The sequence below is a fragment of the Odontesthes bonariensis genome, chromosome 12, assembly GCF_027942865.1.
Source record: "Odontesthes bonariensis isolate fOdoBon6 chromosome 12, fOdoBon6.hap1, whole genome shotgun sequence".
Lineage (NCBI taxonomy): Eukaryota > Metazoa > Chordata > Actinopteri > Atheriniformes > Atherinopsidae > Odontesthes > Odontesthes bonariensis.
The window spans coordinates 19,045,960-19,064,613 of record NC_134517.1 but is presented as its reverse complement, the minus strand read 5'-3'; the positions used below and the strand labels follow the sequence as shown (position 1 = coordinate 19,064,613).

The window sequence follows — 18,654 nt, the reverse complement described above, 5'->3', positions numbered from 1 at the left end:
ATATTCAAGCCCCCAAGTAATCTGAGTGGCTGTGCAGTCCACCTGCTGCGGCTGCAGTCCAATTGAACTCGATCGTGAGGGAAACCTGAGCGGGACTGCCACGCTTTGGGTGTAACTGAGCTGGTGACAGTGGGGCACTAAAATGCTCTCCTTTGAAAATGTTGAGTTTGCTACTGTCCTGCTGGAGTTTTTCATCCTTGTTTTGATGACACCTGCTTATTGTTTTTTTGCTAAAGTGCATGTATGGGTTCTCTCCAGGCTCTCCAGCTTTCTCCCACGGTGCAAAAACATACATGCTTCATTAAGATTCTGAATACACCATAGGAGTGAACATGCATGCTTTGTTAACTGGTGATTCTGAATACACCGTAGGAGTGAACGTGCACGATCATGTCAGATGGACTCGTGACGTGTCCCTGCCTCTCGCCCAATGGCAGAGAGACCCTGAACAGGATGAGGTGGGTGTAGAAAATAGACAAATGGATGAATTTATAGTTAAAAAGCAATCCGGTGAATGCAGATGCCAAAGCTTCTATATGACAACGATGAGAGTTATAGTTAATGGAGTTTCCTATATAAAATCTTCTAGTTGTCCTTTCTCTGATATGCTGAAATAGGTGATGTGCAACCTTAAAATCCACCGCTCTCTCTGTATTCGACCAGCTTATCAAAGTGCTTTGCTACTGTCAGAATAATCAGTACTGTCATACTCATCGTGGTTTTAGCAGTAGTAATCCTACAGTTGGATTTCTTAAATATTCATTACAGGATATGTGCTGAGGATTTGATTCAAATCCAATTTGCGTGCTGTAGATACAGTGACAGTTGCCAGGGTTATGATGTGAAATTTGAATAATATAGCAATGAAATGCAAATTCTTTTTTTTTTTTTATTGTTTGCTAATACATCAAATATAGCAAAAACGATAGAACATAACAATGTTCGCTGATGGTTATTTATTCTTTTGTGAAAAGCTTTAGCTACAGAGTGAGTTAGATATGAACAACTGTTTAGTGCCAAAATTTTTGTGAGTCATTGGTCTGTTTTTCACATTCGATCTAGAGTCTGAAATTGTTATGAAGCTTTTATATGATTGATACTTTCTGGTTTTGTGTGCAAGTTCAGTTTAAGTGACTTTACTGAGGCTTCAGTCAATACGTCATGGTGATCGGATGAGAGGTGAAACGTCTTCAGGAACCAGGAGAATAAGTCCAGAAGCCATTCCCTCTAGCACCGAGGAGGTTGGCTAAACTGTAAAACAATAAGCCCACACATCCAGATGAAAGATGTATGAAAGACTGAAAGTGGGCTTATGAATGCTTGACTGAAATCTGCAAATTTCTCTTCTGGATCTCGCTGCGTGTCTTGTGTTTCCCAGAAAGTGGCACTCCCTCATGAGGAATGACACTGTGTGTAGGCTCACACTGTAAATCTCTGTGACGACTTAATAACACCTTTATGCCTCTCGCAGCTGGGGGAACAAATGCTCAAAAATGTTTTCTAGCGCACCACACTCAAAGTAAAACTGCTTTGGACACGACGGTCGGCCTGCGAGAAATACCACTTCACCTGTGATCTTCCGTCTCTCATCCATGTCCGCGTTTGAAAAACAAGTCAGAGATAATTCGTGTTTCTCTTTCCATTTAAACAAGCGCTGTTTTCAGCCTGTTTGTTTGCGCTGCGGACAGATAGCGTGCCGCCCTGTCTGTCCCGTATATGCCACCCCAGTGCCCCCAGGGGCCTCTGGAACAAGCTGCACTCGCACTGTCACAACCCTCCTGCACCACGTGCTCACACAGTTTATAGAAAAGGGGGCGCAACCACCTCCTATCCTGGCACACACATACACACACACCTCCCGCCCTGCGTGCTCAAATGGAAACTCCAGCAGTCTGGTGAACTTTTCCTGAGTGACAGGCTCCTCTTAGACTGACAGTTTGACGGCGAGATTAAGTCGTGGGATTCTCTTCCCGGAGTGCGGTCATGGGAACCACGTAGCAATGTTGGATCATTTATATTTCAAATTGTTTTCAATTTTCATCAGAACTTTTCCGAATCTTGCGCGATGGAGTCTGACGCAGCACGCGGCGATGGGATCTTCCTTGCGCTCTGAGGATCGAGGTTTGCGCCTTAAAACTTTTCTCTTCTGATTCCCTTTCGTTCCTATTTCCCGTCCTCTCCTATCTTTTTTTTTTCATGGCTCGCAAGTTTGTTATTTCACCGGATAACCGAGGCGATGGACAGCAGCGTTAATTAGTGTCTTACAGATCAGGATTGTTCAGAGAATTAGAGGAGGCTAATCTATCGATGGTGGCCACTTATAGAAGTTACATCATATACAATTAAGATATTGTATATATCCGTATAAATATTCCGTATAGTATACGGAATATTTGAATGTTTCTAAAGATGCGTTCTTCTGCACGAACACCTACATTTTACGCTGACATGCACGAGGTCCGTTTCATTAGGCGTTTTTCTTGAAATTGTCTCGTGGCTTTTACCTACATCTTGTTTTAATTTTGCGCAAAATTACCAGTTGATAGAATACATCTACACTGCAAAAAAGACCCCTTTGCCCAGAAATGGCGTGCGACAATTCGCTGCCGGTAATTGCATTCTAACTCAGATTAAAGAATAAACTTATAAACGGATTATTGCCTCAGAAAGAATGTTTCAATATCAGCCCCTGAACCAGGCTTTATGCATCTGGCAGTTGCCGCTCTAATCTTCAAAACCTAGTGATTGACAGGACAATGAATGGCTTTACTTCATTTTTAATTAACTCTTAAAACCAAGTTTTTTGGGTGTGTTTTTTTTTTTTTTTTTTTTTTTTTTTTTTTTAGTCATCAAAAAGTAGCCTGTCGGAAATGGGGGTAATCCAATCATAGGTTATTGAATAAAAAAAAGAGCAACGAACAAGGGAAAGCTAAGCCACAAGGTCAGGCCCATCCCACATTCACAGGCCGCTCAGGTAATACTTGCGGTTTAGACTTCAGAAGACACTCCTCATGACTATCCTGAACTGTCAAAACATGTCCATAAAACCTAAGGCTGCTTGAAGTTGGGAGCTGTTCTCCCTCACACAGCAACCTCCCCACATAGCTGGATGACGGTAGACCTTTGCTGACCCCTGCATGGTGGCGGGCTCTCTTCCATATTACAACCTATGGAGGCTGGGGTTTGCAAAACTGGAGGAAATGCCTTTCCCTGCCGGCCTTCCTGCGGGAAGAAGCTTAACTGTGATCTAAACTTGGAAAGTGACGACAGGACATGAACAGGAACTTCAGACATTTCACAGATATGTTGCCCACAGGGCTCCTTTGTTTTGTTAACAGCAATAATGTTTCTGGAAGTAGGCCACCAGGGGATTCACTTGATCACATTTGGTCTTTTTTTTTTATAGAGGATATCTCTATGTCACATTGGATGCATCGATACATTCCCACACTTTTTTTCTGTTAAGCTCATAAATTCAGGGCCTTTATAAGACAACCTGTCTTAGTTATTACAGACAGTGATGAGACATGTGATGCCTTATAACACTGCTCACATAAACACTCACCTGTCTGCCAATTTACATCAATACAATTTGTCTTATCATCTAAACAGTATGGGGGTGAGTCACTGCAGCAATTACAATGATCAAATTCATGGTCTGGTTTCAGCTCAGAATATCAGGTGTGTCTCAGAGGTGAATCTCCAGCATGTCAGTGCAGCCTGCGTTAGCCTCGTAAAAATGCCTGTGGCAGGGGTGACAAACTGTTGTAGCAGGTAAAGTTTACACCTTCGATCTCAGACACCCAAATAACTGTGCTGATTGCAGATGACGTGGCTGTTAAGTGAATCCAAAAATGACAGCTGCCGTCTATTACCTCTGCAATACTCTTTCGGTTTGTTGCTTAAAGATGTGCAGGAGACTGCGATCCGCTGTTTGCAAATGTTCATTTACCTGTGTGCTGACGTGGGGAAAACTGAGGACAGTCTCTCTATCATCTCTATTTGTAGTTCTGTGGCTGGAAAAAAAATTCAACACTTTTGTTGGGCATTTTCATTTCTCTGATTTCATTCAGTTTTGTTTAGTGTGAGATTTATTTGTCATTCAGATCAGAGCAGTGTAAAATCACCTCCGTGTCCCCTTCGCTCCTTCTGTGGTCTCTCAGAGCACCACACTGTGGTGGACAGAGGGCCTACAACTAGTTAGTGAATTAGAACCTGGAAATATAACAGTGACTTTAAATGGAATCAGTTTGTGTCCCCTCGAGTGCTTTTTGTTTTGGACTTTAAATCATTCTGTCAGCAAGGAGACAGACATATCTTCTAATTCATTTCTTTACCTAATCATATTTAAGTTACAGTTATATAAAGAATAATGGCTTGAAGAGCAGACTGTCAACATTATTTTGAAAGACATTTACATTCAAACGGTGTAATATATTAAGCAATTATAGCTATCTTTTTAGGGCTTGAAAAATATTTGAACAAATCCATAAATTAAACTTATGTAGAAGTTGTTTTTTTTTTCTAAAATCCTTGTGGGCTACTTGAACTCCAGAGCCCATGGGCATCACTGAATGTTGCATTTCCTCTTGTGTGATGCTTTGCCAGTAATTTCCAACTGCTGTCCTCTGTTTTTATTTGTTTATGGGTCTATCTGCTTTAAGTTAGTCTTTATCGAGTGATATAAAGCTTGATGGGGTTCACATCAGGACTGATTTGGCCCTTGCAGGGTACTCTTCTTTTTTGGCTTAAAAACCCCCCAGTGCTGCTTTCACTGGTTGTTTTGGTTCATTGTCTATCCAGTTTAGTTTATCTGAATCGTAGCAGATAGAATATTTTATGACCTTCTTCCAGGTGCTTCTGTGTTCCATCACATCATCAATAACTACTGCTGATCCAGTGCCAGTGGAAGTCGTGTATAACAGTGCTGCAACATGTTTTACACACAGTGCTGTAAAATTTAAGCTTGTGAGCTGTTGCAAACCTTCAGCATACTAATTTCTTCCCATAAATCAAGATTATCTTAGTTTCACTGTGCAAAGGAAGTTTTTCCCTGCTCTAGTCTGGCTTTTTTATATGTTTTTTTTGGCAAAGTCTAATCTGACGTTTCTATTTTTGAGGCTTATCAGTGGTTTGCACCTTGTGTTGAACCCTATGTATTATCTCTGCGATGTCTTGTGTTTACGGTAGACCTGGGTAATGAGATGTCTGCCTCCTGGAGAGTTTTCTTTACATGGCAGCGGGGTTTTTTAGTGGCGATCCAGACCTGCAACTGTTGTTTCAGAACTCTCAGAATGCACCAAAGTACTGCTGTCTTTCTGATGGATTATTTTTTTTGTTGTTGTTTTCACAGCAAACTTAAAGGTGATAAGCTTCACTAAAAAATCCATTAGTTGTACAGTCTGTTACCTGAAAAATGCTTCTGAATAGAGATGAAATAACAAAACTATATATGGACCTGTGGGGAAAAGTTCAGTTTCTTGGTTACGACCAAACAGGAGACGCGTTACATCGTCAGTCCCCACAGGGGCTCAAAGAGAGCATCATGTTGATTTTCCAAATGTGATCACACTTATCTTTTGATGCTCCGCAGGATGCGTATGTAATGGTGGACAGACTGGGGCCAGTTATGGAGCCTGAGCTGAACTGCAGCTCCCAGTGTGAGTCCCCACTTTGCTTCATCCAGTCCGGAGTCAGCAGGCAGGAGGGCCTCGACGTTCTCCAGAGGCTATGCACACTCAACCTGGTAATTCTCTCCCTCCAGATCAAACATTGCCGTTAGGATTTACTTATCCACAACAAGAACATGATTGTAATGTCCATGTCATATCTGAGGTTTACAGATGCCATACGCAGTTGTGCATTCGTTTATACAGTAGGCTATATGTATACATCTGACACTTCAGCACAATGCTGACAGGCTATATGTCTTGTCCAGCATGGGTGACCTACATCATATTTCTTAATGATATCGTATTTTGACACAGTGTCACATTTTAACGCTTCAGTGCTGTATACTGACCTCCACCAGTATCCTCAAGGATGAAGGTTTACAGTAACTGACAGTGTAAGCGTTTGCTTTTGGCAGTAAGTAAAGGGTCGCCTGACTTCCAACCAGAGCACCCCGTCAGTTTTCTGACCAGGTTTTGAATATTTGTTGCTGTTACACTTTCGTTTTCAGCCTCTGCTTTTTGGGTCTAGGCAATGAAACTTCTTGGCCAGGTTTAGGTGTTGTGCTCTGTGGAAAACAAGTTACCCATGCTCATAGTATACAGCCCTGATGGTGTACAGCAGTCAGTGAAATAAGTGTATAAACTCGGACCGGTCTGCAGCTATACAGAAAGCGGCGATGCACCACATGCTTTAACACCTTTCTGGCATAACCAACATTGATAAGGAGGCCGTCTCTCCCCATGTGCATAAGTGAGCTTTTCTTTGACCACTTTTTGCAGACCCTAACCACTAAGGACACCCCTTAGACCTGTTTGTAGATAATCTGACCCAGTTTCCAGCAGTTGTCAAGTCATTACACATTTATGCTTGATGTGTGTGTGTGTGTGTGTGTGTGTGTGTGTGTGTGTGTGTGTGTGTGTGTGTGTGTGTGTGTGTGTGTGTGCGTGTAGTTTAACATGTTGCGTAATGTAATGCCTTTTAACATTTTGACTCTGCTGGCAATAAACTGATCACATGACTGACACAAGAGTCATTAGTCAATATATATTGCTACCATATAACAGAGAGGATCCACACAAGTCAAATGAGAAAATTAAAATTGATTTGTCTTGTTTTTAATTGGTTTTAACTCATATGTCTTAATCTTCTTTGTTTGACACTTGTTCAATTTTAGTTCTACTTTTTAAATTCCTCCCTCATTGTTTTTTTTTTAACTCATATATTACTGAAGCCTTTGTTTCAACCTTTTTAGCTATGTATGCTATCGTTTCACACCTTCGACGAAGTTCTTGTGCCTCCCATTTGCTCATGCTTTGTGCAGCACGTAGCTCTCCCACCTAAAAATTGCTCTCATGCTTGCTTGCTAGATATGTGGTACTATTTCATTTGAGAGGGCAGCTGAATACAAGAGATCGGGAAAGGCAATAGGGATGGACTCCTGCAGCTATGTTTAGCTTTGCACCTGTCGCCGATGCCTTTAAGAGAAAAGTGAGCAGAGATCAACACCAATAGGCGGGCAAGAAGAAGTATAATGTGACTTCCCAAATGAAAACTTGAGCAGTGGAGACCCTGCGTAGAGGCAAACAAACACAACTCTATGTCTTCATAACAACACAAAAAAGCGAGGTGAGTTATCTCTTTGATTTCTGTAATGCCTTATGATGTTAGTGCTACACATCATTTGCCCTCACAGTGTGTCTGACATCTTCACTCAAAGGGAAACTGTGAGCTGCGCTGTGCTCTTTGTTGTGAGAAGATATTACTCAATGAATTGTTTTACTTGATGTTAGTGTTTGTACTGTCACTCTTTATTATTCTTTGTTGATCTCAGCTGACATGAGAACCATGCTACTTCAATGAATTATCTTGGGATGAAATGTAACACTGTGTATTTGTTGCTATTAATGGAAATGGGCAGCTTACCAGACACATGTGTTTCTAAGCCTGATAATACAGTGGAAAGACAAAAATACTAGGAGCTGAGCCGACTTGTTCCATTAAATCCCACCTGTTCTTTTCTTTCTGGATGTGTTCGCAGATATGGCCACTGCTGCCAGCATTCTGTCTAAGGAGCAGCTTCTTTGCCCCATCTGTCTGGATGTGTTCAACCAGCCAGTCTCTACTCCTTGTGGGCACAACTTCTGCAGGGGCTGCATACAGACATACTGGCAAGGCATTAATCTGCCGCAGTGCCCCATGTGTAAGCACAAGTTTTACAAGAGGCCTGACCTCAAAGTTAACACCTTCATATCAGAGGTGGCCTCTCAGTTCAAGGAGTTTGGGGAAAGGAAACTTAAAGAGGAAGCCAGCGCTGTGTGCCAGTCAACGGCCCATAAAGGAGACGTAGCTTGTGATGTTTGCATTGGAAAGAAAGTGAAAGCTTTTCAATCCTGTCTGGACTGTTTGGCCTCATTCTGCGAGACTCATCTGGAGCCTCATCATGTCGTAGGAACCCTCAAGAAACACAGGCTAATTGACCCCACGATGAACATGCAAGAGAGAATATGTCAGAAGCACGAGAGCCTGCTGGACCTGTTCTGTAACACTGATCAGATGTGCGTGTGCCATGTCTGCATGAAAACTGAGCACAAAGATCATCACACTGCTCGGATAGAGGATGAAAGCAGAGACAGGAGAGTTCAGATTGGAAGCATCAATGTTGAGGTGCAAAAACTGATCCATGAAAGGCTGCAGAAAATCTGTGAGTTCAATCAAGCTGTTCAGCTCAGCGAAAGAAACACAGAAGGAGAGGTTGAGGAGAGTTTGCAGGTCTTCAACAAACTGTCCCAAGTTGTCCAGAGAGGTCAAGCTGAGGTGGTTGATGTGATAAGAGCAAAGCAGAGGCAAGTAGAAAGCATGGCCGGTGCGATTATAATGGAGCTGGAGCAGGAGGTCAGTCGGCTGAGGCACAGGAGTTCTGAACTGGAGCTGCTCTTACGCACTGAAGACAATCTCTACTTTTTAAAGAGATGTCCAGCTTTCTGCAGCATACCAGCCATCAAAGTCTGGTCTGACACCTGCGCAGAAAGTGCTCTTTATGTGGGCACGGTGAGGAGGGCGGTCCGGAGAACCACGTGTCAGCTGGAGGAGACGGTTAAAGCCGAGGTGAAGAAGTTTTGTGAGGCCGAATTTAAGAGGGCTCAAGGGTGCGCCGTGGACGTGAGTCTGGATCCTGACACAGCTCACCCCAAACTGGTGTTGTCAGTAAACAAGAAACAGGTCTACCACGGCGATGTGGCTGTGAGCCTCCCCAACAACCCAGAGAGGTTTTACCCTTGTGTTAGTGTTTTGGGAAAGGAGGGTTTCTCCTCTGGCAGGTTCTACTTTGAGGTCCAGGTGAAAGGGAAGACGGAGTGGGACATTGGTGTTGGGCTTGAATCGGTCAACAGAAAAGGAGGGAATTTGATGAACCCTGAAAGAGGCTACTGGACCCTGGGGATGAGAGAGGACGGAAGATACTGGGCGCTCAGCAGCCCCCCTGTCTGCGTGCCGCTGGTGGAGAAACCCCAGACAGTCGGGGTGTATGTGGATCTGGGGTGGGGGCAGGTTTCCTTTTACAACGCGGACTCTCATTCTCATATCTACACATTCACAGGATACATATTCAGTGGAAGACTTTTCCCCTACTTCAACCCTCGAAGGAATCGCGGAGGGGTCAACTCGGCCCCTCTTGTCATTGTGCCTGTGAATGTCTAAACCCATCTGCTATTTTTCACTGCCGGTTTTAATTTTTCTGCGAAAAAAATACAAATGTGCTGGGTGATGTTGTTTTTTGTTGTTTGCTCTAATAAAATTTTAAGCTGAGATGAACCCGTGCCTCTTGGTCTTTGCTTTGGTGTCTATCATAAAAGTTAAAGCGCACATAGTAACAGTAACCGTAATGCACACATATGAACAGCATTTAGATGTGATTTTGGAAATTTAAAGGTTCATGTTCGTGTGTGTGTGCAGCTGGCAGTGGAGCTCCCGAGGCGTTCCCTCTCCCCGGTGCTAAGTGCTGTTGTGTGGACTCTGCTCTCCTGTGGCATCCTGTCGGCCTTCTGCTTCCTCTTCTTCACCCTGCGCTTCAAAAACAACAGGTACAGTGCTAAGTAAAACATCATATGAACGCAAAAAGGTAAATACAGATAATTGAATATGATTTTGTCATATTATCAGGATAGTAAAGATGTCCAGTCCCAACCTCAACATCCTTACTCTTTTTGGAAGTGTCCTCACCTACACCAGCGGCGTCCTGTTTGCCGTTGATGATCGAGCTCACTCCCAAACTGGAACATCTACGGCCATGCTGCAAGTATGCACCCGCGTTGCCTTCAATGCTTCATGATGGCGTTGGAGTTGTTAAATTGTAAGGTCATTATATGGTGCTGTCTCCTGCTGCAGGCTCAGATGTGGACGCTCTGCGTGGGAAGTACCCTGGTGTTTGGCCCAATTTTGGGGAAAACGTGGAGGCTTTACAGAGTGTTCACTCAGCGGGTGCCTGACAAGAGAGTGGTACGAGTGTATTCTCTTCTGGCTTCCTATTGGTCATGTCTGATTTCAGCTCATTTCACGACCTTTCACAGTGATTATCTTTGTTATCCAGTCTTTGTTTGAAAGGTTTAAAATGATTTAATTCTACATTTACCGTGTCAGTTTTAAGAGTCCTTATGCACTTATTGCTCTCAGCAACTTAAAATACCTGCAAAAATCTTTAGAAAGTATAAAAATTTAGCCTTAGTTCATAATCTCTGTGAGCTCTTTTGTGTTTTCTATAAATATCCTCACTGTGCCACTGCATTCTCTTCATCGAGTGTCTGCTTCTGGATGGAAACACTGTGCGGATGAAAGGAATTTGTTCACAGAGTGACTTATTTTTACGTCTCAGATCATACGCGACATCCAGCTGATTGGCATGGTGGCTCTGCTGATCCTGGTCGACATCCTGGTTCTCACCGCCTGGAACCTCACTGACCCTGTCAGGTGTTCACGATCTGTGGGAGCAGTTGTCAAGGTACAATTACCAACAGTAATTACCAACAATCAGAAGACTACTACTGAATCATAATTCCCCCTGTATGGCTTTTTGCGTTCCAATAATTTGATTTGTCTGAAACTGCTGGAAAGCAAGATTTTTCTCACTTTTTCCTAGATATAATTGTCATAAATTATAAATGTTTGTGAAACTGTCAAAAAAAAAAAAAAAAAAGTTTGGCTTTCAAATTGTTTATGGTTTCCATTTGTGTAGGTGATGGAGAGAGACATTTCCTACTCGTTGTCTCAGCTGGACTCTTGTTCTTCTCTATACTCACATATGTGGGTCATCGTTATTGCCGTCCAGAAGGTAAGTCCTCTCTATTCAGTCTATGTTCAAATCCAGTACAATTATGAAATATTATAAATCATTGCTTTCAGATTATTTTGTTCATAAATAAGAACGTCATACCTAGGTTTTTTTTGTACTGTGTTTTTTTAATATGTACTTCAAGCACACTTTGTTCCATAACAAACCCGGGAACAAATATCTACAGAGCCAAATGACCTTCTTAGAATAGTTTGATGTAAATAAAGGAATTTGTAGACTTACAAATACTTTCTATGGTTATAATGAATGCAATGAACACAGCTGCATGTCCAAGGTAATAAAAAAACTGGCAAGTCTGATCTGTAGTGCTTGAAGGCTTTTTTGACAATCCTTGAAGTACAAATTTCTTGTCTCTAGTTTCTTTTTTTTTACAAGAATGAACTTATTACATTTTTGTCGGGTCATTGTCAGTAACGTACTTATTTAAGACACCTGCTCTTTCTGTTAAGTGTCATTGATGTGTTAGGCTTTGATTTGCAAATGATCCATTTTGCATATCAAAATGTAGTCGGTTTGCACACATTCCCGAGTCGAAAAATGAATTTGTTAAAGGCTCAAAGTTCTTGCCACTTTTTTTTTCTTTTGACATTTTTGACTAACAAGTTTTAGCATATACGTAGATATCTATAGCACTATAGACCCACCCCCTCCCCGGCTGCATGTAAATATGGTAAAGGTTTATCTAAATCTATTCTCATCTTTTTATTTTATCTCCCGGTTTAAGAGAGGCATTTTTTTAAAGGTAATGTATGCTAATTTCACATGAAAAAAACAAAAACAATCAAACAATATAGCTTGTTTAGTAGCAAGACTACTTTGTTTCATAGTCTATTGATCACTTGAAACAATCAGAACAAAACAACTTCCTGTTTTCCTGATTTTAATTTCCTGTATTTTCCTGGAACTTCTCTCTTTAGGGTTGTCTTCTCCTCTACGGCACTTATCTGGCCGGACTGACCAGCAACGTCAGCCATCCCCCAGTCAACCAGTCTCCCACCATCTTAACAGCTGTCACCCTCGTCACCTTCTCCTCTGCTGTCGTCGTCCCTGCGTCCATCTTCCTGCAGTCCTGGCCCAACCTGGTCTACAGCATTGTGGCTGGAGCCATCTTCATCTGCACGCTGGCCACCAACTGCGTGCTGTTCGTGCCTCAGGTTCGAGAAAAACACCAACAGACTGAATTTGTTTTATGAGCGAAACATGCTCGTTGCTTGCTTTAAATAGTGTTAAGGATCCTCTCTTTATTCTTGGAAAAACACCTCTGGCATCCGCTCGCTTCCGATGACATCTGAAGCATTTCTTGTTGTAAAAACACAAGCGAAAGGAACCTTTTTGCGAGAGCTGTCATCACAGATGAATGAAAAAAATCAGACGGCCCGAAACTATCGGGAGACACATGACAGATGGATGACGACCACGTGCATGACGTTCTCTTTTTGTTAGGCTGAAACCAATAAATTCTCTGCAGGACTCTTATACTGACACCTGAAGCTTCCATACGTGTTTCAGTTTTCCATGTCTGTCAGTAGAGTATGACTCACACAAAGGGTTCCTGTGAGTCAATACTTTTTAAACTGCTGCAAACAGCTTTATGACTTTCTGAGACTCACGCAGAGGGTTTATGTTACGGTAAAGGAATGCATCTCCACTGAGGAGGAAGTTAAATATTTGAACAATAAGCAGTGCGCTCCAACACACCTGCTCAAATTTCAGACAAATTGTGCTGGTAATATCTTCTGCTGGAGAGAGTACTCTATCTAGTTGTGCTGATTTGGTCTAAGATATAGATTTTTTTTCCCTAAATTCTGAAATATCTAACTTGCCACCATGCAGCTGACCCAGTGGCGGCAGTTCGAGGAAGATCAGAACAACCCGAGTCAGATGGCCAAGTACTTCAGCAGCCCCAGTAAGAGCCAGCCATCAGTGTACAGCCAGGATGAGATCTACTACCTGCTGGGGGAGAACAGCTCCATGAAAAAAATGCTGAGTGAGGTAATGTATTGTTTCTTAGCTTTTTTTTTTTTTTAGTTTTTAAATAATTTGTTATCTATCATTAAAACGGAAAAGTATCAAAAGAAATTTGACTTTGTGGAAACTTAGATTCTGAATTTTCTCCTGAAAATTGATTGATTGACTGTCACCGTTTTGTTTTCCATTTCCCTTTGTGTTATTCCTTGTAATAACTGCAGGAAGCTTGCACGTTTTCTCTGTATGTCTCCAAATGTTCATGTCTCTATTGTTTTCTTCGCAATTTTCAGAAGAACGCTGCGATTGACAGTCTTCAGGAGCAGGTGAACAACGCCAAGGACAAACTCCTGCGACTCATGACCGCAAGCCAGCCTCTCGAGGAGCAGGATGTGGACTCCTCTGCCACTAACCTCAACTCCTCCTCCACTCAGAACACTGAGCTTCAGTCTGAAGCCCCCTCTTCCTCCTCTTTATCTCAGGGAGACCCCAAATCCAGACTCTCACCCCCTATTCTCTCTCCTCACCTCCCCCCTGCTCCTGCTTCATCAAACGCCATTGCGCCATCCTCTAAGCCTTCCTCTAAGCCTTCCTCTATTCCAAACTCCTCAGCTTCTGTTTCTGTTCCATCTAGCCTCCATGAAGATGTTTACACGAATGAAATCCAGAGAGATGTTCCTAACACTGGCCCTGCACACAGGTACGCGGCTGATTCCAGGGCAGCGGGGGATGTCAAGCAACCTGTGCCCTTTAAATTTCCAGGCAGGACAGCAGAGGAGACAGTTCACTTTGTCAACTCTCTACAGGCCCATAGAGGAGTAAAACCCCCTCAGGGTGAAACATTTGTCAGGCATGGTGGCCTAACACTTCAAATGGGACCAAACACCAGACCAACTGGTTTTGTTAGCAGTGAACAGCTGCAGGAGATCCTCCAGGAGCTGAGCGTGGATGCAGTCACGGAGACAACACTTCGATCTCCCAGTCAAACATCCAGGGCACCTTCCCTGCTGAAACTGAGCACACTGTCCCCTCTGTCCCTGCGGTCGCCCTGCTCCCCTCATCCTCCCGTCCTCTTCCGCTACCCCAGCATCTCCCCCTATGTGATGAGAAAACGACGGCCGCCCTTTCACTCCAGCAGAAGAGCCTTGCCCCCTCCCTGCTTCTACACAGGATCAGATGTTTCCAGATGCAGAAAGAAAAGAGGCAATTGTGAACGACAAAATCCAAATTCTATCTCTGTGGATGAAATGATTTCCCATGACCACAACAATGACCCCGGGCTAGAAAATGAGGAGGAGGAGAGGGAGGACGGTGCAGACGGGCAGGAAGTAATGGGAAAATGCCAAAGATGTGTTTCAAGGTCCCACAGATGTGCAGCTCCACGTGACGTGGAGGAGGGTGGTGAGAGCGAGCAGCATCATCAACACATTAGAGACTCCAGTGGATATTGGGACTCAGACTCTAGCAGCTCTACAGATTATTGCTACTACCACCGCCCTTACTGTAACTCTTGCCTGCAGCGAGGCTCACTCCTGTGCTCAGACAGCTCCTCAGACTCCTCTGACAGCGAGTATGACGGCTATACAAGCCTCTATCGCTCTTCGCGCCCTGTGGTGTTCAAAGACGACATCAAACCCACTTTTGTATGAAAAAATGTTTACTGCACTTTACTGTATTGGTCCATTTCCACCAAATCCACAGGCGCTTAGAGAAGAGAACACATCAACCATTGTGTATACAGCCGATGTGCTTTTATAACGGGAGCTCGTTTTTCTCCTTCTGTATGAAGAGAGAAACTTTATTCTTGAATCTTGCATCACAGAACAGTGAGATGTTCTTTTATTCCTAGGATCTTTAGAATTGTGAAAACTTTTAGCTCAATGGCACACAATGCTGAATCGATTTTGATATTACTTAGGGCATTATTTGTGAGTTTCTTCTGTCAGATAAAACATTCTTTACTTTTAGAAAAGGGTTTTAATCATACAACTTGAATTAATTTTCCACTAGATGATGACACAAATATCATTTGAGAAAATGTTATAAAATGTCTCTTTTAACTATTGTACAAATGTTATATTTATTTTAATATTTATTTCTTAATGTTTTTGGTGTAAAAAGTGATTTTTTTTTTGTCTTTTTTTACTGTTTTTGCATTCACTGACATACACTTTTACGTGCATAAAATATTGTGATGGCCCAATGCCCTACAGTACAGTACAGCATTTTTGAAAGGTTTGGTCCATGCCACACCATCATTATACTGTCACAGCATCAAATCTTGGTGCTGACCCCTGCCTGATTAATTAGTATTTATATGTAAATGTCACAGTTATGGAATGTGTCCATTGTGTGTGTGTGTGAGAGACAGAGGGAGAGAACGACTTGCTGACGTTCAAATTAAAAGTCTTGCCCTTTAAAAAGAAGCTCTACTTTACTCACACTGTGTCTGTTTTTGTTCAGATGAGCCAGTTGAGGATTTCATCGGAGTTTCCAAGTGTCCTTTCCGGGTTGATAGAGATTCTTCCTCAGCTCAAGTCTGAGAAGCTCTGCACCATGAAATGCACAAAACAAGTGACTTTAACCTTCACTGTTTGGAAGCCTCGTTGCCATCGCCTTGTTGCATCTTGGAAATATATTTTTTGCCAGTCGGTTAGTCACATGTCAACCACATCAACTCAATAGGACAATGTCCTTTTTCCCATGGACACCAGGAGTCTCCCCCTGCTGGCCATTAAGTCAAATGTAGGTTTAAGGCACCTGCATATTGGCTTTATTATTATTTTTTTTTTAAACCTGAAGGATGATAAATGTTTTATACACCGCCAATTTACTTTCGTCCACATTTTTATGAACCATCATTCAGGCTTTCAGAAAAGTGCCTAAAATACAAGATGACTTGAACCTAAGTAATAATATTCCTAATAAAGCTGTGTTTGTGCATCAACAAAATTATAAACTGACATCAGATTTCCAAGAGACTAAGGGGCTCTTAAAGTAAAAAAACAAAACAAAAAAAAAACTTAAAGGCCTGCCCCCATTTCCTGCTTTGAGTACAACAAATAAATCAGTGAATCAAGACTGGACGAGTACTTCCCTGCCACAAAGTGCAGATTCTAAGCTATACGTAAAGCCTATAGATTATTCATGCATTAATTGATACAAAAGCCTCCTCCATTTGACAGAACCTTCTAAAGACTTACTAAAAGATGCCATTGAAGCGCCCTTATGATTTTAGTTTTGAACTGAGCATTGTTGTTTTCTTTCATCGAACATGCATGCGGGGACAAAGTCACGTTACCACAAATTTACTGACCACACAGACCGTGGAAGGTTCTGACAGCGAAGCTTCACAACAGACTGCATTAAAAGGTGGATGTAGATGCAGTGATGTCACATGGTGGATTGTGGACTACTGGTTTGGAACAATGCTTTGAGCTTTAATCTACTGTACTTGACAATCGAGCTATGATTCTGATCAAGAAATATCCTGTTTTATAGTTTATTTTGTCCTCAATCGGGATCATAATTTAAAAAATAAACATCCAGCTGTATTCAAGACGAAATGAAGCTCAAAACTGAGACTGTAACCATTTGGGGGGTAGAAATCAATTGATAGGTAGTCATTTAGAGACATTAAAAGGTAATTTACTTCTTTTTTTTGCAATCAAGGAGTCGCCCCCTACTGGCCTGAAAAAATAATGAAGGTTTATGGACACTGGCTTCACCTTGTCCATCCATCTTTTTATATATACTATATATATATATTAAGGCTTAAGTTAAGGCTTTAAGGCTAAAGCCTTAACTTGGGGCACTAAAATTCTAAAAGGACCTTTCCATGTTGAAATCAATATTTTCATAGTATAAGAATATTTGCCAGCTTTAATGTCACGTGACTTTCATCATGACTAAACCCATTAATGAAGACAGATTCAGTAGTTTTCAGAAAATTCCCGCAGCACTGACAGAAACTCCCTCCTGTCTTCTTTTATATAAGTCTTTTCTGAGTTACCCTTGGCTTTGCACCCGTGCAGTCTTTCGATATTTTTTCCTTTCACTAATGGGGAAATGTGTGTTCGCCGGGGGAGGTGAAGAGAAAACAGTCTTGCATTACTTCTGCTCAGCTGCCTGTTTTTGAAATGCTGCAGATCTCTATTCAGCATGTGCAATGTTGAGGGGCAGCCTCAGAGAAACTCCCTTTGATACGAAAAACACACCAAAAAAAGGTATAAATAGATCCCACAAAAGACAGACCGCCTGCCCACTGATCACCGTGAGGGAGGAAAGACTTGCCTGTGAAGATGAGATACCTGCATTCTGCGTGAGATAAGCTGTTGAGGGGAAAAAAACCAACATTTACATCTAAACCATCATGCAAATCATGAAATAAGTCACATAGCGCTGGAATTCACATTGGAGCATGTGCAACATGGGCTACTGTACAAAGGTCAGAGGAACTCATGGCACCACTTGCTTTAATGATATTTAATGTGTCACAGATCAGTTACAACCTGTGAATAATTTTGATTTTATGGTTACAAGTTTATGGCCAGTTCTGTTGATTGATCTGGACCAATATACATTAATAGCTTTTGAAGTGTTTCTTAATCACTTGAAATTCACACAGTGATTACAGAACTATCAGCAAATGTGAAGAACACATATATACTCCAAAATGATTGTTCACAATAGTCATTTTTGTATATGTGTATGTATATAACATGACTATAAGTGAAATGTTCAGGTTTATTATCTTCGTGCAATACAACAATTGCCCTTACAAAAGGTCCATATCAATAAAAAGAAATGAGATAAGTCTAATAATTTATGAATGAAAAAACAAAAATTTGATAGAAGAACAAAACTGTCTGAATGCAGTGTATGCATAATGCAAAAAAAACAACAAAAAAAAACAGGGTAGTTAGGGGACTGAAATTTGATAATAGTCATGATCATAAATAGCAGTACTTTAAATGAAAAGAGAGCATGTACAATACATTTTCATCTTATTTTTGATTTAAAATATTTAGAGTGGAACTGTGAAAAATTGTTGAAATGTAAAATGTAAGGTGTGGTAAGGGGTCTGAAATAATCCTGGATCAAGAGCAATACTGTCAGGATAGCTTTGCACACATGTGCACGCACTTAATTAGAAATACCGGGCAACACAACACCAAGTAACCGCATGTGCCAGAGGGCCGCGTGAAAAAGTGTGGCAAGAGGAGGTAAAGGATATTTTTTTTTGTGACTAACATAGCAACAGTGCTGCATGACCACCGGTGCTCTGTGACAGCTGGGGCATTTTGAACTGACAGCCTGATTTTGGAGCTCCATTGGTTGACGAAGTCATCAATCCTGAGAGCAGCTCCGCCCGTTGTCCCCGCCGCGGCACGGGAAAAAGCCTTTGAAGTGGCGAAGGCGGTGCCGAGCGAGTACTGCCATGTGGTGCTGAAACGCTGCATTCTTATTGGACCAAATAAACCTGGGTGACGCCCCTTTTTGAAGGATACCATCTCTGATTGGATGAATAGGCCACCCCAGATTCAACGTATGCGTGTTCTCTGTTTTCCTATTCTCCTCTATGGGTTACGTCAGCAGCGTGAACTCCTTTCCATGACGGCGGAGGGATCCATGGCACCATTTACGGAAAAGGCGTAACTAATATGCGCAGC

The 18,654-nt window shown here is 42.1% G+C and overlaps 2 protein-coding genes across 2 annotated transcripts; both read left to right on the top strand.

Annotated features, from left to right (window-relative positions):
• The first annotated feature begins 1,920 nt into the window (after nt 1-1,920).
• Nucleotides 1,921-15,369, top strand: gpr156 (G protein-coupled receptor 156). The gene is made up of 10 exons (XM_075478689.1): nt 1,921-2,121; nt 5,594-5,746; nt 9,625-9,752; nt 9,832-9,967; nt 10,057-10,167; nt 10,541-10,666; nt 10,901-10,996; nt 11,935-12,171; nt 12,851-13,009; nt 13,276-15,369. The coding sequence occupies exons 2-10, from the start codon at nt 5,606-5,608 to the stop codon at nt 14,629-14,631; spliced, it is 2,490 nt and encodes an 829-aa protein (XP_075334804.1). The 5' UTR covers nt 1,921-2,121; nt 5,594-5,605; the 3' UTR covers nt 14,632-15,369.
• On the top strand, nt 7,200-9,483 carry LOC142396143 (E3 ubiquitin-protein ligase TRIM21-like). The gene is made up of 2 exons (XM_075478686.1): nt 7,200-7,299; nt 7,712-9,483. The coding sequence occupies exon 2, from the start codon at nt 7,714-7,716 to the stop codon at nt 9,367-9,369; it is 1,656 nt and encodes a 551-aa protein (XP_075334801.1). The 5' UTR covers nt 7,200-7,299; nt 7,712-7,713; the 3' UTR covers nt 9,370-9,483.
• Nucleotides 15,370-18,654: the final 3,285 nt, after the last annotated feature.